At 57.6% G+C, this 25,240-nt stretch overlaps 1 protein-coding gene across 1 annotated transcript in view; it reads left to right on the top strand.

The window, feature by feature from the left end:
- Positions 1–1,910: 1,910 nt before the first annotated feature.
- Positions 1,911–25,240, top strand: part of PRKAR1B (protein kinase cAMP-dependent type I regulatory subunit beta) — an 85,001-nt gene continuing 61,671 nt past the window's right edge. The window contains exons 1-4 of the mRNA XM_049639032.1: positions 1,911–1,989; positions 3,012–3,212; positions 19,332–19,490; positions 22,541–22,632. Coding sequence (XP_049494989.1) covers positions 3,033–3,212; positions 19,332–19,490; positions 22,541–22,632 — 431 coding nt within the window. The 5' untranslated portion in view covers positions 1,911–1,989; positions 3,012–3,032. The remainder of the gene's footprint in view (positions 1,990–3,011; positions 3,213–19,331; positions 19,491–22,540; positions 22,633–25,240) is intronic.

The following is a 25,240-nucleotide window of genomic DNA, read 5'->3' on the forward strand; positions in this document are numbered from 1 at the left end:
CCCCCAAGGGCCTCTCCAGGAAGGCTCTGGCACCCGGCTGTCCCCCAGCGAGCAGGTCAGTAGCAGTCAGCCACATCCTCTGCCCTCAAGGCTTCTGCACGCTGCCCAGGACACGGTGCCTGTGGGGAAGTCAGACCACAGTGCCCCACCACGCCTCCAGAGGCCAGGGTCGAACGAGTCATTTTCCCTTCTGCACCCAGAGAATGTTTGTGTCTCTGCCCTGCAGACTGAATAAAGGAGGGGAAAAACAGCACCGCGCCTATTTGAGCTCTCAGCATTAAGCAAGCAGATTCACATAGTCCCACGAGGGGAGTCCACGTTGCCCCCACAGGTGCCCACCTCCGTGCAGGGGCAGCACCACAGGGAAGTGTTCCTGCAGGAGAAACACTCCGGTGGTTGAATCTTGGCGGGAGAATGGAGCTGACAGACCCAGGGGTGGTGCTCGGGAAAGAACGTGGCTCTGAAGTCGGGTCTTTGCAAGGCTTGGTCACCCAGGTTCTAGGGGTAAATACCCCCCCCCCCCCAGAGCTCGGATTGTCAATAACCTCTGCTGGGGAACGCAGTAGGGCTGAGCATGTAGTGGGGGGCCTCCCTGTGGGTGGAAGGGACGTTCTCAGATGAGCACTATTTACGGGGCTTGTGAATGGGCGACCTGATACCAGCCGTTTGTTCCCAGTGGAAGGCGGGGGCTCTTGGACACCCTACAGGAAGCCAGGATTTATCACTGCCCGGGGGGGAGGTGACCTACCCGTGACTGTCAGCATTGTGGGTGCTCATGGTTTCACACCCCAGCTCTGCGAGGGACATTCCCGCTGTCCTCACGTAAGCGCATTAGCTACTGATTGTCCAGTTGGCTGCCCAGCTGACCCCACATTGAGGGCAGGCGCTGGGGAAGCGGAAAGGAGCTCCTAGCTTCTCCACCTGAGTGTGACCTGTTCCTTTATCTTTACGTAGGCAAGAGAAAGTGGGGCCAGCGTCAGCCCTCGTGGGGGGGCGCACCAGGTGAGGCCGGCCTTGCTGTGATGTGCTGAGAACAGGTGAGCAGGGAGGACAGGTGAGCGGAGGACAGGTGACTGTGCACAGGAGAGTGTGGGAGAGGTGCACAAATATCTTCTGTCCCTTCAAGGCCTGGGTTCCCTGTCCCTTCTCCTGGTATCTGGACCACTCTGTGGCAAGGGTGGGGTCCCCCAGCAGACTGAGATGAGTTTCTGCCCCCACCCTGCCAGAATGGGGGCAAAGCGCGGTTTGGGCAAGAGGAAAATAAGGACAGTTCCGTTTTCTGCAGGTCTGGGCTTACAGATTAGGAAGTCACTGGCGGGGGGGGGGGGGGGGGGGTGCAGGCCTCGGTAACCTCATGGACACCGGAGGGTGGTGGGAAGAAACTCGGATGACCCCCTGATTTCCCACTGGGACATCTGAAGGAAATCGGCTCACCTCTAGGTCTGGGCCCATCTGGCCCCCTCTTCTGGCCCTGACATGGGGCCCTCGACCCCGAGAATGGGTGCACCTGCTGGAACCAGTACGCTGCAGCCTGTGTAGATGGAACACGCCAGGTGTGAGCAGTGGGGGGCCCGGCCGTGACCCTGATGCCGCCTCAGCTGCAGCCAACCAGGGTGCAGGGGAGGGGGGTGAGGAGGTGTGGGCGGTGGGCGGCGGAGGGCGGTGGTCCCGGCCGGCCGTGGGTTTGTGCAACTCGAGGCCCGCCCGGGCTTGGCCAAGGCGGGGAGGGGGGAGTGCAGAGGTAAGCCAGGGGCGAGGGGACATCCGCGCGGAGAGATCTGTGGTCGGGCAGAGGGAGGCCCGCCGCGGCGCCGGAAGTAGAGGGGGGGGGGGGCGGGGGGGGGGGGGGGGGCCGGCCGGGAGCCGGGGGCGGGTCGGCGCGGCGCGGGGGCGGGCGGAGGGCGGCGCCGCTGCAGTGCGGGGACCCGCTCGCCCGCCGTCCCCGCGTCCGCGCGCAGCCGCCTGGGGCTTCGGGCGCCGCGCCTGCAGGTACGCGGGGCTGCGACGGGGTCTGCGTAGGGCCCCCCGGCCTGCGCGGGCTGAGGGGTGGGCTGGGCCGGCCGCGAGGCCCGGGGAAATGTGGGCCCGGGGAGCCCCCGCCCCCTTGGCCGCACCTGGCCCCGTCGCGCAGTCGTGAGGGGCGCGCGGGCTGGGGGCTCAGGGCGGGGGCGCCGGGCCTGGGGAAGGGGTGCGGGGGCCCGAGGAGGTGGGGCCTGGGGAAGGGGCACAGGGGACGGGGTGGGGGAGCGCAGGGCTTGGAGAAGGGGCAGGGGGCGCAGAGGTGGGGGAGGGGCGCGGGGTCTGGGGAGGGGATGCAGGGGCCCGAGGAGGTGGGGCCTGGGGAAGGGGCGCAGGGACCGGGGGCGCGCAGGGCTTGGAGGAGGGCCGGGGGCGCAGAGGCGGGGGAGGGGGCGCGAGGGGCCTGTGGGGGGGTGCGCAGCCTTGGCACCTTCCTGGGGTCCCCGCGAGGCGGGGGGGGGGGCGGCTGGCGGGAGCTGTGCAGCCCCAGTTCCTGACCTGTCATTGTGACTTAGCCCCCACCGCCGGGCTGAGAACTGCGCGGCCCTGCCATTGTTCCCCATGTTCCATCCTTCCAGAAGGCCCCTCAGCTGGCTTTCAACTGTTTTCCTTGTTTTCTTTCTGTTCCTGCAAAGCAGGCTTCTCGACCCCGTAGCAGCACCCCTTCATTTCCCCGGTTCACACAGCTGTCCCTACAAAGGGGGGAGGGATGGTCGCCACTCAGGTTCCCAGGGCCCCCACTTTCCGCCTTCAGGTTTCTCGGAGACCAGGGGTTTGCTCATCTACAAAATCTGGTTGATCCTCCCCCATGCCCACAAAGATCTTCTCGGTAAGGCTTTGTGTTGACGACTCATCCAGCCCCTGAAAAGGAAGACCTGTGACAGGCGGGGGGGAGGCACGTCCGCCCGTCGTGGGGTTGTTGGATTTGACATCGACACATCCCAGGTGCCTTTCAGATGCATGTGTACAGTGGCCTGCGTTTTCTTCCCCAGGAGGCCAGAAGTGGGGCCACCATGGCGTCCCCGTCCTCTTGCCCGGCGGCGGAGGAGGACGAGAGCCTGAAGGGGTGCGAGCTGTATGTGCAGAAGCATGGTGTTCAGCAGGTCCTGAAGGACTGCATCGTGCACCTGTGTGTGTCCAAGCCGGACAGGCCCATGAAGTTCCTGCGGGAGCACTTCGAGAAGCTGGAGAAGGTCAGTGCCGCCCGGTGTCCCCCTCCCTGCACAGGGGTGCTGGGCCCACCTCCTGGAGCTCGAGCTCAGGAGAGTGCCCCGCGGCTCTTCCAGGGCCCAGCCCCGGAGGCTGACCTCACCTGATTCATTCTCCTGCTCCGAGGTCCCAGCCACCACCTCCCTGCCCCCCTGCCCTCCCAGCGGTTCGGGGTCTGCCAGGCACAGCGCCTTAGGGAGAACTGACTGGGAAGACGGTCTACGGGGCCCACTGACAGTTTTCTCTTTTCACGTTTATTTATTTTTGAGGGAGAGAGAAAGAGAGAGAGAGCGCGCGGGAGCCCAAGTGGGAGAGGGGCAGGGAGAGAGGGAGACGCAGGATCCGAAGCAGGTTCCAGGCTCCGAGCTGTCGGCACAGAGCCCGATGCAGGGCCCCATCTCACGAGCTGTGAGATCACGACCTGAGCCGAAGTCGGACGCTCAACCGACGGAGCCCCCAGGCGCCCCTTCGGGGCCCACTGAGTTTTCAACTAGGGGGACAGAGACGGGGACCGGGTGTCGTTATGGGTGCGTTGACATTTGGGATGAAAGGACGCAGGTCTGAAGTGCATGTGACGCTCGATTCCGCAGCAGTCTGCCTCTGGGAGGAGGTGGGTGCCCGCAGAGGGAAACGCCCCTTAGAGGCATGCAGCGTGGGGAAGTGCACACGACCCACGCCTCTCTTCTGAGGAGCGACCCTGCCACCCCCTGGCTCATTCCTCCGTGAACGGTCTCCCTCACCTCTTCCTGGTCCCTCGGTGGGAGGACGGGCTCGGAGCGGGAGGGGGTTCCCGAGCCCCTTGGCCACCTGCCCTTCCGTGGCGGGCTCCTTCCTCTGGCTTCCCACCCTGAACCCTCTCTGGGGGGCACCTGAGGGTCCTCCTCTGGGCCACTTGCTCACAACCTAACTTAACTGTCCCTGCCCTAGTCTCACAGGGTGGATAGAACCCTGGGGTCAGACTCAGGTCTGTTCTTTTTTTAAAAAATTTTTAAAATGTTTATTTTTTGGGAGAGGGGGAGAGAGAGTGAGCAAACCAGGCAGGGGTAGAGAGAGAAGGAGAGATGAATCCCAAGCAGGCTCCACGCTGTCTGTGCAGAGCCCCATGCGGGGCTCGAACTCATGAACGGTGACATCATGACCTGAGGAAGCTCAGATTTGCTCTTAAGCCTCTCTGAGTCCCCCCTCCCCCCCAGGGGCCTCCTGTGACCCTTAGCCCCGACCCAAAGGAATTCCTTTCTTTCCTTTAAAACAGTCTGTTAGGGGCACCTGGTGGCTCAGTCATCTGACTCTTGATCTCAGCTCAGGTCATGATCTCACCGTTCGTGGGTTCTGGCCCCTCGTCAGGTTCTGTGCTGAGAGCATGGAGCCTGCTTGGGACTCTCTCTCCTCCCGTCTGCTCCTGTCCCACTCTTGTCCTCTCTCTTCTCTCTCTCAAAATAAACAAACTTAAGAAAATTAAAACAACCTGTTAAACAACATTTTCGAGTAAGGCCTACCTTAAAAAAACATTTTTTTTAGTGTTTATTTTTGAGAGAGAGACACAGTGCGAGCGGCGGAGGGAGACACGGAATCAGTCGGAAGCAAGGCTTCAGGCTCTGAGCCATCAGCACAGAGCCACACTCGAGGCTCAAACTCACGGACTGTGAGATCATGACCTGAGCCGAAGTCGGACGCTCGATTGACTGAGCCACCCAGGTGCCCCAAGTAATGCCTACCTTTTAAAGAAAGTTTGAAAGGTTCAGAAGCAGAAAGAAGGAGTAACAGTCGTACGTGGCCCCCCTCCACCCAGTTGCCCCCTCTCCCCACACAATCGTGTCATAGATGCCATTTTATATCGCATACTTGTGCTTTTCACAGACCTCACTCGGCTGGGTGTGTGACCCTACGTTGAAGTTTTCTCAACACTCTCCCTCATGACGAGACAACTGAGTTGTTTATGGTTTTCTTCAAAGTTGAAAATAATGCCACACCAACACATTTGTACGTGGTCTTTTCCCCCTGTGTGTGGCATTGTTTGTTTAGTACAGTTTTTGGAAATGGGATTATGGAAATTCCAGATGGCATTGTTGAGTGGCTACGGCTTCATTGGGTGGAGGATGCCCCGTTGGGTGGCTGTGGCCTTGTCGTGGCAGCTCACGTGCCCACCGCCGACAGAGTTTGGCTGTGGGTCTGCCCATCGTAGCCGGCTTGGGCAGTTTTCATTTGAAAGGCTGTCATTCCCAGTTGACGTGCAACAGTCCTGTGGCCCTCATCCACTTTGCTTACTCTTGAGGTCACGGTTGTGGAGCGGTGCCGTGGGTGTGAGTGTTGGCCACCAGGCCCACCCACAGGTGATGTGCCTGTCCCTGCGGCCTCCTCCCTTGCTTCAGACCCTCACTGTCAGGGCTGCAGTCATTTGCTGGGGTTGCTCCCAAGTGGTGCTCGCCAGGCGACGTGTCTCGGAGGTGTGGCTGATGGGCATCAGTGCGAGATGGAGAGGAGGTTCTCCACCGGGGACGGTTGGCCCCCAGGGGACACACGGCGATGGCCAGAGACGGTTGAGCATCCAGTGGGGTGCGGAGGGGAGGCAACACGACTGTCAGTTGTGGCTCAGTGCTCAGGGCTGGCTGGTGGAGCGGAAATAGGAGCGGGGCAAGAGGCTTTGGTGTGGACCTGAGTGAATGGCGGTGCCACCTGGCAAGAAGGGGACAGTGGGAGCAGACGGGCAGGGTGGGATAGCGGCGACATCACGAGTCAGGAGGCTGTGAGCTCGCGTTGGGGGGGGGGGGGGGGGCCGGAAAGGGGAGGGGGGGGGAAGGTTCTCTGATCATACTTGCCCTAGGAGGTGACAGGTAAGGACCGGGTTCTGGAAGAGGAGGGTGGCCTGTCACAGTCCGGGGAGGAGACTGAGCAGTTTCCTACTACTTGACAACGAGGGATTCGTATCCTTGCCAAGTCATGGTCACTGTAGCCACCACGTCAGCCTGCCGGGGCCGCCGGGTCAAAGCCCCGCAGACCAGGAGGCCACACTCGGTCCTGGAGGCTGCGGGCGCGGGCCCGGCCTGCCCCAGATGCCTCCCCCAGGGTCAGCCTGCGGTGCTCCCATCCCAACCTGCATCCACCCTCACACGGCCTTCTCTCTTTCCGTGGGGACACGTCACCTTGCCTGAGGGCCCACCCCGTGACGTCATTTTAATGATCACATCCGCAAAGACCCTGTCTGCAGATGAGCTTACGGTCTAAGGTCCTGGGGTTGGGAACCCAACAGCTGTGCCCTGGGGGGTTGCAGTCCGGCTGCAAAGGGCTGCTTTGCTTAGGCTGCGGGCGACCACGAGCCACTGGTAACGGGAAGAGCGGGTGACCAGCCTTCAAGTCTTTGTCAAAGGCAGCGCCAGACGAGCTCCGAGGTGTGTGACACGCGGTGCGGACAGAAGCCGGTGCCTCAGGGCCCGGCTGCGGCCTGTTGTCACTTCTCCGCCACGGCTGACGCGCTCGGGCGCTGGGGGGATTTTGCGGGTTCTCTGACACCACGTGCATGCTTTCACGTGTGGGTGACTCTACTAGGGAGTCCGTCCCTGGTGCCAGATCTGAGACCCCTGCCTGAGGGCGTCCTGAGCTCCCACGGGAGTCTCACTCGCTCAGCCAGCGTTCGTTAATATGGGAGCAGGAAGGCTCTTTGCCCGTGGCTGGGGGAGGCGGAGTCCCGGGCCACCTGCTCCTGGCAGAGGCCACCGTGAGTGGACAGCAGGCAGACGCCCAGGGAGGGGGAGTTTTCTCGTGTGACAAGCGGGAAACGTGTGTGCGCGGCCCAGATAAAGGCCCGGCACAGAGCGGCGGGGATGGCCCAGCTCTCGGGGCGCTGCCCTGGCCGGGCCTCGGTGAGTGACTTCATCGCGGGCCATTTAAGCAGGTGGTTCTTCTAAGGTCCAGGCTTGAGGGGACCAGACGGTCCTTATGCACTGACGACACGGCCCCGAAGCTTCTCCAAGACGTGGTCTTTCAGAAGATCATGGGCGATGAAGTCGTTCGTCCTTTCCAGAATGGAGTTTAGACGCTGTAAGCAAGAGTTCCCTCCATAAAGATACACCTGTTACCGTTCACGTACGTACCAACCCTGCATTTTCACGAGGACTGTTCCCACTGTGCGGCAGACACGTGCACGTGCAGACCCGAGTCATTGTCTCGTACGCGCACTTTCGGTTTGACTTTTTGTTAGTGTTCTTTTATTGTAGTAAGATGTATGTGGTATCAAGTTCACTCTGTTGACCATTTTATTTTTATTTATTATTTTTTAAAATGTATTAAACATTTTTTAATGTTTAATTTTGAGAGAGAGAGAAAGAGAGAGAGAGGGACACAGAGCATGAGTGGGGGAGGGACAGAGAGGGAGGGAGACACAGAATCGGAAGCAGCCTCCAGGCTCCGAGCTGTCAGCACAGAGCCTGACGCGGGGCTTGATCCCATGAGTCACGAGATCGTGACCTGAGCTGAAGTCAGACGCTCAACTGACTGAGGCCCCAAGGCGCCCCCTTGAACGTTTTAAAGTGTCCATTCTAGTGGTGTCAAATGCGTTGATGTTCCGTGCTCGTCTCAGTAGCACCGTTATGGCATCTGTGGCCATAAGATCACGTGGACGTCGTGGCCTTTGTTTGCATTGTTTCGTGTTTGATGGTTTTCAGTTTCTTTCTTTTTTTTTTTCTTTTTTTCCTTCAGAAAACACCTTTGTGCCTTTGTGCTGCAGTCAGGGCCTGTGCTCTGGGGTCTGCATGTCTGCGTGTTTTTACAGCTCTAGAGCCACGTTTCTGGTTTACTCCACAGAATTAGATGAGTTTGTGGTTTCCCTAACACGCGTGGCTCGTGCCGAATTCCCAGATCCTCACCAACGTTGGCTTCTTTGACCATTGTTTTGTGCTCATCTGTGGACATCGATACCTCACTGCCGTGCCTGCCCCCCCCCCGTGCCGGATATCGGTTCAGCGGTGGTGACACAGTCCGAGCGGCCAGGCTCACTGCTATGTCTTTAGTAAAAACTAACAAGTCACATGTTTTGCTTTTGGAAGGAGCGGACACAGCTCAGAAGGGGCAGCTCTCCTGGGAGACATCTGTGGCAGTAAATGGCATCCCACCCAGAAAACCGCTCCTGAGGGCGGTGGGTGGACGCTGGGCTACGGGATGGGTCTCTGGTTGCTCAGTTTGGAAGCTCAGCACGTGCTTCCCAGTGACCGGCGCCATTCTGGTGGCGCCCAGAGGCCCAGACGGACGGACTGCTTCATTGCACACCCGGGGGACGCAGAGGGGCAGAGTCGCATGGAATCACCACCTGCTTGCTCCCTGGCACTTAGAGCCGCCAGGCCTTCCGGGCTCCGAGGTGACTGCTGCCGTGCCCGGGGACGAGAGCGGCCGTGACAGCACCCGTACCGTCAGTTAAGGCCCCGCGTCAGGCGGGGGACAAGACAGCTTCTCAGAGCAGGACGCCCTACTGGATGCACGTGCCAGTGAGCCCAGAAAAGTGATGTGTGGGTATGGCACAGAGTCAAAGGTGTGAAAGCTAAAAGTCTCTCACCCCCACCGCCCCTGCCGCCCAGAGCCCACCTCTGTTGGCTCCGTTGTCTGAGATTTCTCGGGAGGATGTTACGCATTTTGGGCAACGTGGGTGCGATTTCTGGGCTGACCTGCACGTGGGCACGCTGCCCTGAGCCTGGCCTGTCCCCGCTGACGGGTCACTCGAGGGGACGCTCCACGGCAGCACGGGTAAGCCCGCTCCGCTCGCCTGTTAAAATTCTCCTTGAATTTAAATGCCCTGAAGCTCGTGCTGTGTGCTGTGCAACCACATGAGCTCTGACCGTAGTGTTTCTGCCACCGTAACCGAGGCCCAGACCTGAGGTGCCGCTGTTCTCTCGTCTGCATCCCCCCCCCACCCCCCGCCGCCCATTTCTTTCTGCCCGTGCTGGTCAGACCATCCCCCACCTGTAACCCCTGGCACCACTGGAGTGTCCGAAGCTCTGCATTTTCAAGAATGTTCCGTCAGTGGAGTCCTGCGTGGCATGTGGCCTTTCGAGGAGTTTGGGTTCTTTAACTTAACGAAGTGCCTCTGAGGTTCCTCGAGGTTTTGTGAGTGTCCTGAGTTTGAGTTATTTTGCTGAACTGCACTCCGCTGTGTAGACGGAGCACAGTGTGTTCATCCTTTGGCGGGTTGCATTCCCACCAGCAGTGGCTCCTGGCCCTCACGTGGCCACCACTTGGTGTTATCAGGTTTCAAAGTTTAGCCATTCTAATGGGCATGGGGTGGCCCTTCAGGCCCCTATTGCATTTCCTAATGACCAGTGTCACTGAGCATCTTCCCGTGCTCTTCCTATGCCCTTACTTGCCCTTGGCCTGTCTCCCCGCTGAAGTGCCTGTTCATGGCTTTTGTCCATTTTTTTTTTTTTTCCTTGTCCATTTTCTTACCAGGTCCTTCTCTTACTGTTGGGCTTGGAAACTCTGTGTGTTCAACTCGTGCCCTTATGTGCATGGATGCAAGTCCTGCGTCAGGTTCTGGTTTGCAGACACCTCCTTCCAGTCCGTCCTCAGCCTGTCTGCCTGTTTTCTCACTAGTGTGTTTCACAGAGTGGAAGTTCTGGCTTCTGAAGTCTGGTTTTTCAAGGTATTTGTTTTAGTGGATTGTGCTTTTGTGTTTAGCTTTGTGTGAAGAACTCTGCACTGAATTTGGGCAGACCTTTGACTTCATCAGCTGGCCGTACACTGGGGGCATGTCTCTGGATCTTTTTTTTTTTTTTTTTTTTAATGTTTTATTCATTTTTGAAAGAGAGAGAGGGAAGGGGCAGAGAGAGAGAGAGAGAGAGAGAGAGACAGAATCTGAGGCAGGCTCAGGCTCCGAGCTGTCAGCACAGGGCCCAACGTGGGGCACAAACTCACAAACCTTGAACTCATGACCTGAGCCGAAGTCGGACACTCAACCGACTGAGCCCCCTGGCGCCCCTGGATCATTCTGCCATTATGTGAAGATCGAAGTCGGGTAGTATGAGCCTCCCTGCATTATTCTTTTTCTTTTCTTCTTCTTTTTTTTTTAAACGTTCATTTATTTATTTTGAGAGAGAGAGAGAGAGAGAGAGAGAGAGAACGATTTGGGGAAGGGGCAGAGGGAGGTGGAGAGAGCAAATCCCAAGCAGGCTCCGTGCTCATTGCTTAGCACAGAGCCTGACGTGGGCCTCGGTGTCACGACTGTGACATGACCTGAGCCAAACTCAAGAGTCGGATTCTCAACCGACTGAGCCACCAGGCGCCCCTGCATTGTTCTTTTTCAAAATTGTTTTGTCCACCCCGGTTCCTCTGCCTTTTTAGGCGTGTTTTAGCGTGATCTTGGTGACATGGACCAAAATATCCTCTTGGGATTTTGAGTGGGTTCACGTTGATACATAAATCAGTTTAAGGAGAATAGACAACAATCTAGAATCTTCTAGTTATCCTGCAGCTAACTTTCCAGGATAGCTCTTTGTTTATCTAGGTCTTTGATTTCTAATGTCGATGAAAGAAAAACTTGTATTTATTTAATTTTTATTTATTGATTTTTAAGGAGAATAGACCACGATGTAGAATCTTCTAGTTGACCTGCAGCGAACTTTCCAGAATAGCTCTCCGTTTATCTAGGTCTTTGATTTCTAATGTCGATGAAAGAAAAACTTGTATTTATTTAATTTTTATTTATTGATTTTTATTTTAGAGAGAGAGTGGGTATGTGCAAGTGGGGAGAGGGGCAAAGAGAGAATCCCACGCAAGCTCCACACTCAGTGCAGAGCCTGACGTGGGGCTCGATCTCATGGCCCTGGGATCATGGTCTGAGCTGAAATCAAGAGTTGGACGCTCAACTGACTGAGCCACCAGACGCCCCTTTATATTTTTAATACACAGCTCCTTCATGTGTTTGGTTAGATTTACTCCTGTTTCGTTTTTTATTGTTATTTAAGTGGTACTCCTTTTTAATGGACAGGTGTTATCTTGTGGGAGCAGTTTTAGGGCCGCAGGGCTCCCGCGTGCCCCGCTCCGTGCGGCTCCCCACTAGTCCCGCTGTGTCAGTGGAGTGTGTTACAGCTGGCGAGAGCCACCGCCCTCGACTGAAGCCTGGAATTTATGTCAGGGTCACTTCTTGTGCCCCACAGTCCTGTGGCTTCTGACAGATACCTGATGTCACATATCTGTCATTAAAGTATCATTTTGATTAGTGCTGCTGCCCTAAAAACTCCGAGCTCTACCTATTCATGCCTCCCGCTTTCCCTCTGAACCCTTGATCTTTTACCGGCTCCCTGGCCCTGCCTTTCCCAGAAGGCCACTCGGCTGGGATGACCCAGGGGGCGGCCTCTCCAGACTGGCTTCCTTCACGCAGTAACCTGGATCGAAGGTGCCTCCGTGTCGTTCTTGGCTTCGCGGCTCCCTTCTTTCCGGGGCTGAGTAAAACCCCACCGCCCGGATGGAGCCCGGTTGTCCACCAGCCATCGAAGGGCGTCCGGTTGCTGCCCGGGTTCGGTAATCACGGATAAGGCCGCTGCAAACATCCGCGTGCAGGTCTGTGTTCTCACATCTTGGAACGTGACTGCAGGACCGCACGGCGAGACCGTGCTCGGTTTTGTAAGACACCAGGGTCCCTCTCGGAGCGGCCGCGGCATCCTGCGTCCCCTCTGCTCCCCGTCCCGCCAGCACCCGGCGGTGACGTGCTGTGGGCCGTGGCCCTTCTGACAGGCAGCGGTGGCCTCTCCTTGCTGTCTTGCTCCCCGTTTCCCTGACGGCACACGACGTGGAGCACGTTCCCGTGCGCGCCTGCCCTCCCACACGCGTTCTCCCCCGGCTTCTGCTCCGATCTCCTGCCTCGTGTTTAACTGGGTTGTTTGCTTTCTTGTTGACCTTATGAGGTTTCTCGAGCATTTTGGACACGAGTCCTTAGCGGATGTGTGTTTTTGAGTATTTTCTCCTAGTCTGTGGCTTGTGTTTTCATTCCCTTAACTGTATGTAATTTTGACTCTTTTTTTTTAATATTTATTTTTGAGAGAGAGAGAGAGAGCGCGCGCGCGTGTGCGAGGGAGGGGGCAGAGAGAGAGGGAGATACAGAATCTGAAGCAGGCTCCAGGCTCTGAGCTGTCAGCACAGAGCCTGACGCGGGGTTTGACCCCACAAACTGCAAGATCATGACCTGAGCCGAAGTTGGATGCTTACCCGACTGAGCCACCCAGGCGCCCCTATGATCATCCCTGTGACCGTTAAATGTTACTAAAAACATGATATAACAGGCCAGAGTATTCTATTACATAGATATTTCTAAATTATTTAAAAAAAAAATTTTTTTTTAACATTTATTTATTTTTGAGACAGGGAGAGACAGAGCATGAACAGGGGAGGGTCAGAGAGAGGGAGACACAGAATATGAAGCAGGCTCCAGGCTCTGAGCTGTCAGCACAGAGCCCAATGCGGGGCTTGAACTCACGGACCGCGAGATCATGACCTGAGCCGACGTCAGCCGCCCAACCGACTGAGCCACCCAGGCGCCCCTTACGTAGATATTTCTAAATTGATTCAAGCAATTTCTTGCTGCTAGCTGGATTAAAAATTTGTTGAAACACTGCAGAGAACATTCTAGTACAGGTATCTCTGACACCTCTCATTGCTTCCTTTGGATATATTTTAAGAGATAGATTCACGGGGCCTAGAAGTGTCCATCCATTTCTGGTGACAGTTCTCCAAAAAGGTTTTATTCACTTACTCACTTAGTTGACAGATGTTTATTGAACACCAGCTACGTGGCAGGTGTCGTTCTAGGTACCGGGCCGGATCTGGGAGCACATCAGGAAGCCCAGGACTTCCCCGCTGTGCCGCCCTGGGCGTGCGCGCTGCCCTTCACCCAACTGCACGAGGCAGCAGGGCCACGGCTGGTCAGGGCCCCAGGTCGGCTCTGCGTCCTTACTGACTTACGTTCTTTCTGGGATGCTTCAGTGTGCTCAGGCAACTGACGAGATCCTGGAAAGGGGTGTGTAAATCAGAATTTTACAATCAAGTACATCCCCCGATGAGGTTAAATCTTTTTCGTACTCAAAAACCATATTCTTTGACCATAACCCAATAAAGTTGTTTTACTGTCCTTAATAAAGTGCTAACCAGGAGAAAACGGAGGAAGCCAGCCTCCGCATACGCTTGGAAACCAGTAATGAGCGTTTGTGTAATTTGTGAAAGAAGATTGTCATAGTAAAAAATTACGAGATATTTAGAATTAAGTGACATTTAAAGCATCCCAGTTGGTCCTTTTTTTTTTTTTTAACGTTTATTCATTTTTGAGACAGAGAGAGACGGAGCATGAACGGGGGAGGGGCAGAGAGAGAGGGAGACACAGAACCGGAAGCAGGCTCCAGGCTCTGAGCTGTCAGCCCAGAGCCCGACGCGGGGCTCGAACTCACGGATGGTGAGATCATGACCTGCCTGAGCTGAAGTCGGACGCTTAACCGACTGAGCCACCCAGGCGCCCCCTAGTTGGTCTTTAGAGGGAAAATTATTGCTTCACTGGACACTAAGATTAGGAATTACTGAACCATGTGTCTCCGACTCCTACAGCACCAGAGCAAATCCTCACAGACTGGGGGGCCGCGAGCAGCAGGAATTTTCTGCCCCACGGCTGGGAGGCCGGGAGCCCAAGCTCAGAGCTGCAGCGGGCACTTCCTCCTGGTGGTCCCGACACGGGTCCGTCCAGGCCTCACGTTGCTCTCAGCCCCTGATGTGCAGACACATCACCCGGCCTCTGCCTCTGTCTTCACAGTGAGATCTGCCCTGAGCCGTGTGTCCAAATCCTCCTCCTGTTACGAGGACACCAAGACCTCATTTTCACCTGTGTCTACAAAGGTCCTGTTTCCAAATAGAGCTGCCCTCTGAATTTTCGAGGGAGCCTATGGAAGCCGCTACGGTGTGCGGCCTGGGAGGTTGGAAAGAGGGTGAGTGACAGAGCCACACGGTGGAAATAACAAGGATAAAGCAGAAGTTAATGAAACGGAAATGGAGGAGGTGACGACAGACGGTAAAGGAGGTGACTCTGGGGATGAATAAAATGGACAGCTGGGAAGGTGGCTGCACAAAGAAGGGACCATGTAAACGGGAATATGCCACAGGTCTGGAGAGGGCACCTGGGGAGGTGGGGGGCTGAGCTCCCAACGACCCACGGTGTCCCCTGGGTTCGGCCTGTCTCATCCGGGCCGGCTCAGAAGGCCCCTCCTCCAGGAAGCCCTCCCGGCCTCTTCCTTCCCAGGGGTGGCCTAGGAGCCCCCTTGCCTGCACAGCCCTTGTGTCTAGTCCTTCATGGCTCAGCCGGTTTCTCTGTCAGACTTGGACCCGTCTTTCCTATTAGATCGAAACCTTCCGTGACAAACCGTGCCTTTTTCTCTGTATGAGGGCTGGTATTCAGAAAGTGCTCAATAAATGGTTGAAACTGCACCTTTCTCTCCTCTCTTTGCCACTGAAGGTCGAGCGCCCCTGGACATGCCCCTTGCACTCTCCGGGCCTCGGTTTCCTTGCCTTGTAGGTGGGGATGGCTGGCCTCGGGGCTTGCCTCGTGCTCTGAGATGCTGCAGCCCTGGGAGGGGGCTTGTGGTTGGTCCAGGGGTGGCACCATGGACCCCTGTCCTGGACGCCGCAGGTCCCCAAGTAGCACGGCTCTCCCTCGGTCGGAGGGGACAGGGAGGCAAGGGACAGTCCCCCTGGGGGGAGGTCCAGAAACGCCAACTTGGCCACCGCTGGGGAAGCGGCCCCTCCTCCTGCGGGGTGTTCAGGACCAGCGTGGGCAATCAGGCTGGCGTGGACTGCTGCCCCAGAAGGCCTCTCAAAAGGACCGGCAGGCTGCGTCCTCAGCCAGAGAGGGGGAGCATGGGGTGGAGGGGACGACTCCATCTGTGCCGGGTCCCAGGCACGTGGGCTTCTCAGCAGCGTATACTGAGTTCCAGAAAGTCTCCCGACATCCCGCCTCCCGACATTCAGAAGAGAATGTCCTCTTCTGAGGCCGCAAGGCCGCATTTTGCCCCTCGTGCCGGAAAATCATGGTCAGAAGACAGTGAACGTCATATGCGGTCTGGGGAGAACGTGGCCCCGGGGCAGAGCAAGGACGGTCCCTGGGGCGGCATTAGGCATTTCTGGGGAAGGTTCTGGCCGCAGAGCTTTCTGGAATCGCCGTTCCCACACTGTTGTGAAGATTCCTCTGACCTCCTGCCCTTGACCATCCTGCAACCCAGACAGTTCATCTGCGTGAGAGCAGGAGACAGGAAGGGGGCTCTGGAAAACCAGAGGCTTTCCTGGAATCCCGAGGAGGAGGGGAAGGGGTGCCGTCCAGAAATAACGGCCCCGTTTCCGCCCAGCACCTCCCCGAGTGCCTTGCATTTGGAAGCCCCCGGATCCATGGAAAGCGGCTGGTGCCAGGACAGCAATGCCCACGGCCCCATGGAAGGGGGGGGCCCCAACAGTGCTTCCCTTGAGAAGGTGGCCTCTGGCCGGTCTCTTGCGTGCAACCCCGCCCTTTCCGCTTGGACCCCCCTCGCCGCACCCGAGCCTCTCAAGGGGGCCGCGGGGGCCGCCGAGACGCACCCAGAGCCTGGGCCCTGAAGGGCGCGTCGCTGGACCCGGCCCCACGTCAGCCCCTGAGCTCTGTGGCCAGGGGCTGGGGTAGCCGAGTGGTGCTTTGTGGTCCCGACGGCTCATGTAGCTTGAGGACATGGGGCTCTATGTTTTTTAAAGGTCATCTTTTAGGAGGTACATACTAAAAGGTCTAAAACGAAATTCATGGGGCGCCTGGGTGGCTCCATCGGTTGAGCGTCCGACTTCAGGTCAGGTCACGATCTCACGGTCCGTGAGTTCGAGCCCCGCGTCGGGCTCCATGCTGACGGCTCAGAGCCTGGAGCCTGCTTGGGATTCTGTGTCTTCCTCTCTCTCTGCCCCTCCCCCCTCACGCTCTGTCTCACTCTGTTTCTCAAAAATAAATGTCAAAGATTTTTTTTAATCTTTTTTTTTTTTAATTTTTAATATTTATTTTTGAGACAGGGAGAGAGACAGAGCATGAATGGGGGAAGGTCAGGGAGAGAGGGAGACACAGAATCCGAAGCAGGCTCCAGGCTCTGAGCCGTCAGCCCAGAGCCCGACGCGGGGCTCGAACTCACGGACCGCGAGATCGTGACCTGAGCCGAAGTCGGACGCTTAACCGATGGAGCCACCCAGGTGCCCCCCAAAAAAGAAAAGTTTTCAATGAAATTCATAACATCCGGGATTTGCTTCAATTTCCCGTGTGTCAGAGGAGTCTTGTGTGTGTCTTGTATACACGTATGTGTTACACGTGCAGAGCTGTGTACGGATGTGTGTATATGTCGTGTATGGGTGTGTGTGCGTGTACGTTGTATGCGTGTGTTATCGTAGGTGCGCGTACCTTGTATACACGTGTTATAGGTGTGTGCGCACCGTATACATGTTGTCCTAGGCACACTTGCACTATACATGTGCTACGTATCTGAATATACTGTATACGTGTGTTACGTGTGCCTGTGTGTATTATACGTGTGCATGTTGTATGTCTGTCTGTCATATGTGTGTTCTACGTATTGTGTACATATCGTGTGTATCATGTGCACACATCATCGGGTGTCACGTGTGCACGCATGTATACGTGTGTGTTGCACGCATGGACACGTGTTCGTGTTACATGTGTGCGTGTGTGCGTGTGGAGTGAGTGGAGGTGAGCTGAAGTAGGTGTGCCCTGTTTTGATGATTGTTGAAGATGTGTGATGGGATTTTGGTGATCGTCTGTCACTCCCTCTGCTACCCTACGGACTTGAGGGTTTCCACACTGGGACGTGAAAAGGGGCGGTGGTAGGAAGGGAGGAGCTCACCTCTGCACACCTTTCTGAGTTGGGGGGTGGGGTGCCGCGCCCCAGGGTGTGGCTCCCTACGGACCCGGTGGCCCTTGCTCCCCAGGGTGTGGCTCCCCACGAACCCGTTGGGCCCCCCTGTCTGCCTGGAGGCTCCCTCCTTGGATCCGGGGGCCTGTTCCCTGCACACTCTCCGTGTGGCTTGCTCTGGCTGAGTGCCAGGCAGCTTGCTGTCCTGTTTTCCAGAGACCCGTGGAGGCATATGCCCTGTGGTCCTCACTGTGCGGACTGACCTCCACTCAGGCTTTAATTTTACCATCATTTAGGGGAGGGGGGAGGGAGGATGCGTACCACCCATCTGCCAACCCTTTCTTTTGGAAGTTCTATAAAGATACTTTATTTTTTATTTTATTTTTTATTTTATTTTTATTTTTGTTTTTAACGTTTATTTTTGAGACAGAGACAGAGCATGAACAGGGGAGGGTCAGAGAGAGGGAGACACAGAGCCTGAAACAGGCTCCAGGCTCTGAGCTGTCAGCACAGAGCCCGATGCGGGGCTCGAACTCACGGACCGCGAGATCATGACCTGAGCCAAAGTCGGCCGCTTAACCAACTGAGCCACCCAGGCGCCCCTAAAGATACTTTTAAATAGCTGCGTGAGGTCGCTTTCAACAGTCCTTGATGGAGGCCCAGAGAGGTGAAGGGATTCACTCAGGATCGCACAGTGCACTCCGGAAGGAGCCTTCCCAGCTCACTGTCCTGCCCACTGGGCACACGTACCTTCCAGGCTCTCCTGACTGCTGGTGCTCTGCCCGCCCGTTCGTCTTCTCTCTGTCTCGTTCCCTCCTCCCTGCAAGGGGCAGGATCGCACCTGGGGGGAGCCGGGGCCTCTGCTTCTGCTCTGAGCTCAGGCTGCAGCAGGTCATGGGGCACAGGGGGCAGCTCGTGCGTGGAGAGCTACGGTGCCTTTAAAGGCCTTGAAATTCCCCGCAAGGAGCCTGGTTTGTGGGCCTCACCGGAGGGGAAGTAAGGGAGCAGCCGCGGGCCCGCGAACACTGGTCTTGGGCCCAGGCGGTGGCCGCAGGCGGGCGTGTCCTGTGGTCCACGCCACCAGCGTCCCCCACCCGGGGCACAAGTGCCACGTGACGTCCCACAAAGCTGACGTGCGCCGTGTCGAACTTTCGCTTGGCTCTGTATTCTTTGCTTGTTTTTAGTGGAAGAAATAAACTTGTTTGAGGGAAAAGCAAAACCCCGACAACAGCACCTGGCATGCGACAGGCGGCCCTCCTACGAGGAATAATGGCAGAACTGTGTTGGTTTTGGGAGGACGATAGCTTCTTGACTTTCTTTTCTCTGTGGGTTCCCAGTCGGAATACCACACCTCCCGTTTGAACTTCAGAGTCCCGTCTGGGGTCTTTTAAAACGTCGTCTTTAGAAAGTACAAGCCCTCTGGGGGAAGAACACCTCCAGAAGTCATTTACACTGTAGTATGAATTAGGATAGTTTCAGGGTTCCCTCGGGGTTCACGGGCTGCCTGGGAAGCAGGGAGGGGTGCTTTGGAACGTGGGGCAGCGGGAACCCCTGAGGAACCGTGGGTGGGACTCAGTTTCCTTCCTAACTTCATGTTTTTGCTGGGTCGCTGCCTGGTAAAGTCGGATTAATTGTTGTGCTGGGTTGACCCGGGAGGTTGCTGGGTGTGGGTGTTCTGGGGAAGGTGGCCCTCGCCGATGAGGGGACGGGGGCCTTGTCCTAGGTAGGTGGGGAGACAGGTGAGGGCCTGCTTGCCTTGGATCCCCACCTCACTCTGTGCTGCCCCACCGGTCTTGACACTGATTTTGGGATGTGGGGATGTGGTGGCTGCTTGTCAGTGTGCGGTGCGTGTTCCTTTACACTTTTGGAATTCTGTGCCCTCTGCACGCACTCACAATTTGTAAACCATTTAAATAATGAAGGGAGGGAAGAAAACAAAACAGATTTCCTTTCCTTTTATGTATCCGCCCACCATTTCTTGCGTGTCTGCCCGCGTGGGATGCGGGGGTACAGGGGTGAACGGAGCGGACGTGCCCCCCGCCCCCGGGGCCCGGCCATCAGGGCCGTGTGGGTGGGGGAGGGGGACTTGGAGGTGGCCTGGGAGCGGGGGGCTCTTTCCGGCCTGGAGAGGCCGTCAGAGGGGAGCCCTGGAAGGTGCTGAAGGAGCAGGCTCGGGAGGGGGGACAGACCCAAGTGTGAGCCCGCCCGCTGTCTTCCCCACAGGAGGAAACCAGACAGATTCTGACGCAGCAGAAGTCAGACTCCCACGACGAGGAGGTCTCCCCGACCCCGCCGAACCCGGTGGTGAAAGCCCGCCGTCGCCGAGGGGGTGTGAGTGCCGAGGTGTATACGGAGGAGGACGCCGTGTCCTACGTGAGGAAGGTGGGCCCGCACCCCCCCACCCCACCCCCCCACCCCCCCCGGCCCGGGCCCTCAGGGTCCCGGCTTCTGGCCACGCTCCCTTCTGGTCGGGGAGGGGCCGGTGTGATGGCAACGTCATGGTCAGGGTCACGGTCATGACCGTGGGCTCTCCTGTGGGGTTTCCTGACCCACGTGTTCCAGGGAGGGACGGGACAGCAGCTCACGGGGTGTGGGCGGAGGGGCCCGAATCCCGATCCCGTGGTCCCTGTCCTCCTAGACTTCCTTCTGCCCTAGAGGCTGGCGCCTGGCCTCGGAGCCGCCTGGTGGGAATTCCCTCCTCCATGTTGCTGTTCCTCAGTGTCCCTCCCTTGGGGACGGCGGCCAGCAGGTGTGCCTGAGTCAGGACGTGCTCTGGAGCGCGAGGACACGTGGTGTCCCTGTGCCCGTTGGTGTGCCCGGCCCCCTGCCCGGCGCCCCCTGCCCACCCCCCGCCTGCCCTTAGACGTGGGCTCTGTCGTTTCCATCTTGTGTGTTTCTAGTCTCAGTTTTACTTTCTTTTCTTGGTATTTTTAGTTTCGGACCTTTTAGAAAATCTAATCAGGCAAACACACACAACGTAGCTTATTGTCTCTGTGAGCCTGCATAGCTGGGGCAAAGAAGCTCGCTCACGGTCTGGAGGCTGGATGTCCGGGAGCAGGTGCTGGCCGGCTCTTGGTGGGAGCCGCTCGGCCTCCTGTGTCCTCGGGCATCTGGGGAAGGGGGAGTGGGCTCTCGGGGTCTCTTGCCAGGAGGGCGCTGATCTCTCCGGGCCACCTCCAGACAGCACGCACTGGTGCCTGGGCTTCAACACACGGGTTTTGGGGGCAGCTGGGTCCCGGGGCCTCTGAGCACCTTCACGCTGCCGAGCGGCCATCCCCACCGTCTGCCTCCAGAACGTTCCATCCCCCTGCACTGAGACTCTGGCCCCGTTACATGCTGACCTCAGCACTTAGTGCTTTCACCATCAGGGATGAGAAACCACCGAAAGTGTCGTTTAAAACCCCCAGGGCACTTCACTTCTGTGGTCTTACCCCCCACCCCCAGAACCCCCTACCACCTCGAGAAGATCCCAGACAAACCCAGGTGGATGGACATTCTGCAAAGTAACTGGCCAGCACCCCTCAGACCCGTCCAGGTCATCAAACCAAGGGCGCCCTAAGCAACTGTCCAGAGCGGGGGGCTCGGGGTGCAGTCACTGAATGTGACCTGGCTGAGGGCCAGGGACAGGGTGAGCGGCTGGGGTGAAACTGAGGATGTGTTGCCAGCACGCACCGTGGCTGGTTCCGTGGCTGGCTCCGTGGCTGGTTCCGTGGCTGTGGTGTGTTCCCGAGTAAGGTCAGGTGCCAGCAGTGGGGCCAAGTGGCTGCAGGGTACGGGCACTGCCTTTGGCAACTTTTCCATAAGTCTGAACTATTCTAAATTTTTTTTTTAATGTTTTATTTATTTTTGAGACAGAGAGAGACAGAGCATGAGCAGGGGAGGGGCAGAGAGAGAGGGAGACACAGGATCCGAAGCAGGCTCCAGGCTCTGAGCGGTCAGCACAGAGCCCGACGCGGGGCTCGAACCCACAGACCGCGAGATCACGACCTGAGCCGAAGTCGGACGCTTAACCGACCGAGCCACCCAGGCGCCCCAAGTCTGAACTATTCTGAAATAAAAGGCTTATTTTTATTTTTATTTTTTTAAATTTTTTTTTCAACGTTTTTTATTTATTTTTGGGACAGAGAGAGACAGAGCATGAATGGGGGAGGGGCAGAGAGAGAGGGAGACACAGAATCGGAAACAGGCTCCAGGCTCCGAGCCATCAGCCCAGAGCCTGACGTGGGGCTCGAACTCACGGACCGCGAGATCGTGACCTGGCTGAAGTCGGACGCTTAACCGACTGCGCCACCCAGGCGCCCCTAAAAGGCTTATTTTTAAAGAGTAAATCTCTAGGGCTTGAGTCCCGTCTCTCAAAGTCCCTGGGTGAAGACCCACGGTATTAAATGTAATGCGCACATATGCTGGGGCCTAATGCCACCCCCCCAGCCTGGCAGAGCTTTCTGGCAGCTGAGCTCCAAGAGGGGGTCACGTTACGGCCCAAATAGCCCTCCCACCGGTGTCTTTTATTTTGAGGGAGAAATCTTGGCGTTTGAGATGCTTCTGATGTGAGATGCAGGCACTTTGTGCTGTTCGGTGGGTGATGGAGCTCTTGGGCACGTGCTTACTTGGGAGCTCTGAGCAGGCAGGTCTGCTGTGGCGGACGCTTCCCCGCGCCCGGTTACTGGCAGGGGCTGAGCCCCCCTTACTAGGCCCCCATAGCCATGCCGAGGGTCCTGAGCCCCCCCCTTACTAGGCACCCCCCCACCACCCCCCCCAAGCCATGCCCAGGGTCCTGAGCCCCCCCCCTTACTAGGCACCCCCCCATCACCACACCCAGTTATCAGCAGGGTCCTGAGCCCCCAGCCCTTATAAGGCCCGCCCATCATCGGGCTCAGTTATCGGCAGAGCCTCCCTTACAAGGCCTGCCCGTCACCGCCTCGGAGGGTGAAGGTCAGCCTTGGGTGTGGCTCCAAACTTGGCTCAAGCTGTGTTTTTTTTTTTCAGTCTTCAAATATTTACGCAAGTGTTTTATTACCTTAAAAACAAAGCCACTGAAATAAAACAGAAGAACTGATAATCCAGGGGACTGGAGGTCTTGTAGCATCCTCTACGGGTCCCTAAGGCCCGCCAGGGCCAGTCCACCAAGGCCCCAAGTCCCCCAGGTTCTTAGGCCACCTCTCAGAGCACCGTGCTTTCTCGTCTTCCCTTTCTTTCGTCATGTTGGTTCCAGCTGCTTACAGCGATGGTGATATACACATCCCATTCCGGGCTCACACTCCGGGCTGTCTGTCTTTGCGGTCCTCCAGCAGTAACACGCCGAAGGTCGGACGGTTCTGTGTCCAGCCACGTCATGGTTTCTCAGGGTCCCGCAGGTGCTGGGAGGGGCCGGGCCCCGAGCCCTGACCCTCAGGGGTGCCCGGAAGTCTGACTTCCGCTGGCTTCCCCTGCAGGTTATTCCCAAGGACTACAAGACCATGACGGCACTCGCCAAGGCCATCTCCAAGAACGTGCTGTTTGCTCACCTGGACGACAATGAGAGAAGGTAGGAACCTGGGAGGGGCAGGGCTGGGATTGACACCCCTCCAGGGAGGCCTTGCTGGTCACCACCAGCCCTGAACCCCGGGGACCCGGTCACAGGGCACACTTTTGGAAGCATGTGCTCACAGAACACGGGCGGCTTCCAGAAATAATGTGCTCTGTGCACCTGCTGTCCTTCTGCATACCAGGTTGGGATCTGCGGGTTCCATGTGACTTTGTCGTCAAGAGACACTGTGGGTCTCCTCGCTCTGACCACTGGGGGCCTAGTCTTCCAGCAACCTCTACGAGGATCTGCCTTGTTGGGCTGAGCTCACTGCCCGGTGGGGAGATGGGACTGGCAGGCAGGGCTCGGGGGTCCAGGAAGGTGACTGACCAGGTGCTGATGTCAGTCACATGGTCTAGAAGGGCCGCAGGAATGGCCGTGGGTGGGGTCTGTCCAGGGACGGGCACCCGGCAGCTGTGACGGGCTGGGTGCCATGCTTGGGAATGAAGGTCCTACACATAGTTGGGAAGATCGGACTGGGAGCGTTTTGGGGTGATCCTTGAGGGTTTACTTGAAGTGTGCGCTCTAATTCCATGTTGTCACAAAATGGGATCACATTCTACGAGTTTGTCATGCTTACGAGGTCACGGACATCCCTCTTTGTCAGTAAAGACTTTTTCGGGGCTCACTGTATGGATTTCTGTGGAGTTGCTATAACTTCCTTACTCCTCTGTGTCTGTTTCTTCCTTCGAGCTAAGCTCCTCAGGGTGGATGAAAGGCTGTGCAGTGTTTTAATTCTCTTTTTTTTCCATTTTTGGTGAATTATGTTTCTTGGTTCGATGACCTAGTGTTCTGATGACAGTCCTATACAGAATCTAAACAACACGCAAACCCACAAAATAAGAAGAGAAAGTCTTCTCGCAGCCTCATTCTGTGACGCTCGTGGGTCCTTCCGCGTGAGCGTCTGGGACGGTTAACATCTGCTGAGCGCCGCCCCGTGCGGGGAGAGAGAGGGTCTTTGGGAGGCTTGCGGTTCTTGGATGCCATCATGCCCCGGCGGACAGGAAGGAGCGGTGTTTACGCAGGATGGGCCCCCCACAGAGGAGCTGGGCCAGAGAGATGGGGCGTAGGGTCTCCGTAGGTGCCGGTGCGTTTTCCAGGGCTTTTGGCAACACGGCACAGGCTGCTCACCCAGGAAGGCCGCAGGGAAGGCCTGCCCACACCTTGTGCGCTCCCGGAGTCTCCGAGGCGAGGCCTGGCTGGCGCCGTGTTCCGGGAGTGTCTCGGGGGCATTTGAGATGTCCACCCGTCAGAAGCACATGGGGGCGTGACGGGCAGGGCGGGAGGCCAGTTCTCCACGTGGGCCCCCCAGCTGGGCTCACGCCCCAGGAGGGTTTTGACACGGAGAGGTGGTCCGGGATTCACCCTCCACAGGCCCTAAATGCAGGCTTGTGTCCTTGCAAGAGGGGAGCATGGGGGGGATTGCTCCGAAGAGAAGCCCTGTGACTGCTGCTGCTGCTGCTGCTGCTGCTGCTGCTTCTGGGCTCCTGGCCTCCAGAACTGGAGACAGTCCCCTGTTCTCAGCCTTCGTGGAGGTGTCCACCTGGCAGGTAGGTCCTCGGTCACCAGGTGGGACCAGATGACTCGGAGTTGTAGCTTTATTAACTTGAATGTAAACATCAAAAACTCAGTCCAGATTTAAACCCGGGCTCTGACTGGATGGTGCGTTCACACGGGTCGAAATTCAGAAGGTGCCAGGGGTCCAGAGTGAAAGGTGAGCCGTCTGGAGATGGCCCCAGGACCCTGGCTCGTCTCTGTGGACAGACTCCGCACCCTCAGGCAGGAGGTCAGATGCTCCCCACAGCGGCCACACAGACCACCGTCCATTCTTTTTTTAAAAAAAATTTTTTTTAACGTTTATTTCTTTTTGAGACAGAGAGAGACAGAGCATGAACGGGGGAGGGGCAGAGAGAGAGGGAGACACGGAATCGGAAGCAGGCTCCAGGCTCGGAGCCGTCAGCCCAGAGCCCGACGCGGGGCTCGAACTCACGGACCGCGAGATCGTGACCTGAGCCGAAGTCGGACGCTCAACCGACTGCGCCACCCAGGCGCCCCCACCGTCCATTCTTTACCGGGTTTCAGTCCTTAGGGAAGGGATGGACCGTGCCTGGCTCCATCGGGGTCCTGGCACTCTGCGGCCAACTCGGGGGGAGGAGGCGCTGCTCTGGGTAGAGGAGACGCTGTGGGCACGCAGCTGCCGGGCGGTGCGGGGCGGACCTCGATGCCGGAGCCCGGCCGGCGTGTGCACCTGACCTGTGTGCTGCAGCCGCTGGCCCCGTCGTCACCGGGTCGGGCCCGTCCCCGAGTGTGGGGCGGGAGTTCCGGGGCGCCGTGATTTGGGCTGTCCCCCAAAACCCAGCTCACACGGAAGGTTGGTTTTGTTCTCTGGGCCTCGGTGTCCCGGTCTGGTCCGCGTGAAGCCCCTGTGGGAACGGCCGCGGTGGCGGTGACGGTCACCCCCAGGAGCTTCTCCTTGCTCGTGTGTTTCCGGACGCAAGAGCAGCGCAGGCCTGGCGCCTGCGTGAGCGGTGGTGGGTGGGGCTGAGGGCGTGGCATGCGTGAGCTTTGG

This window comes from Panthera uncia, chromosome E3 (genome assembly GCF_023721935.1).
Source record: "Panthera uncia isolate 11264 chromosome E3, Puncia_PCG_1.0, whole genome shotgun sequence".
Classification (NCBI taxonomy): Eukaryota; Metazoa; Chordata; class Mammalia; order Carnivora; family Felidae; genus Panthera; species Panthera uncia.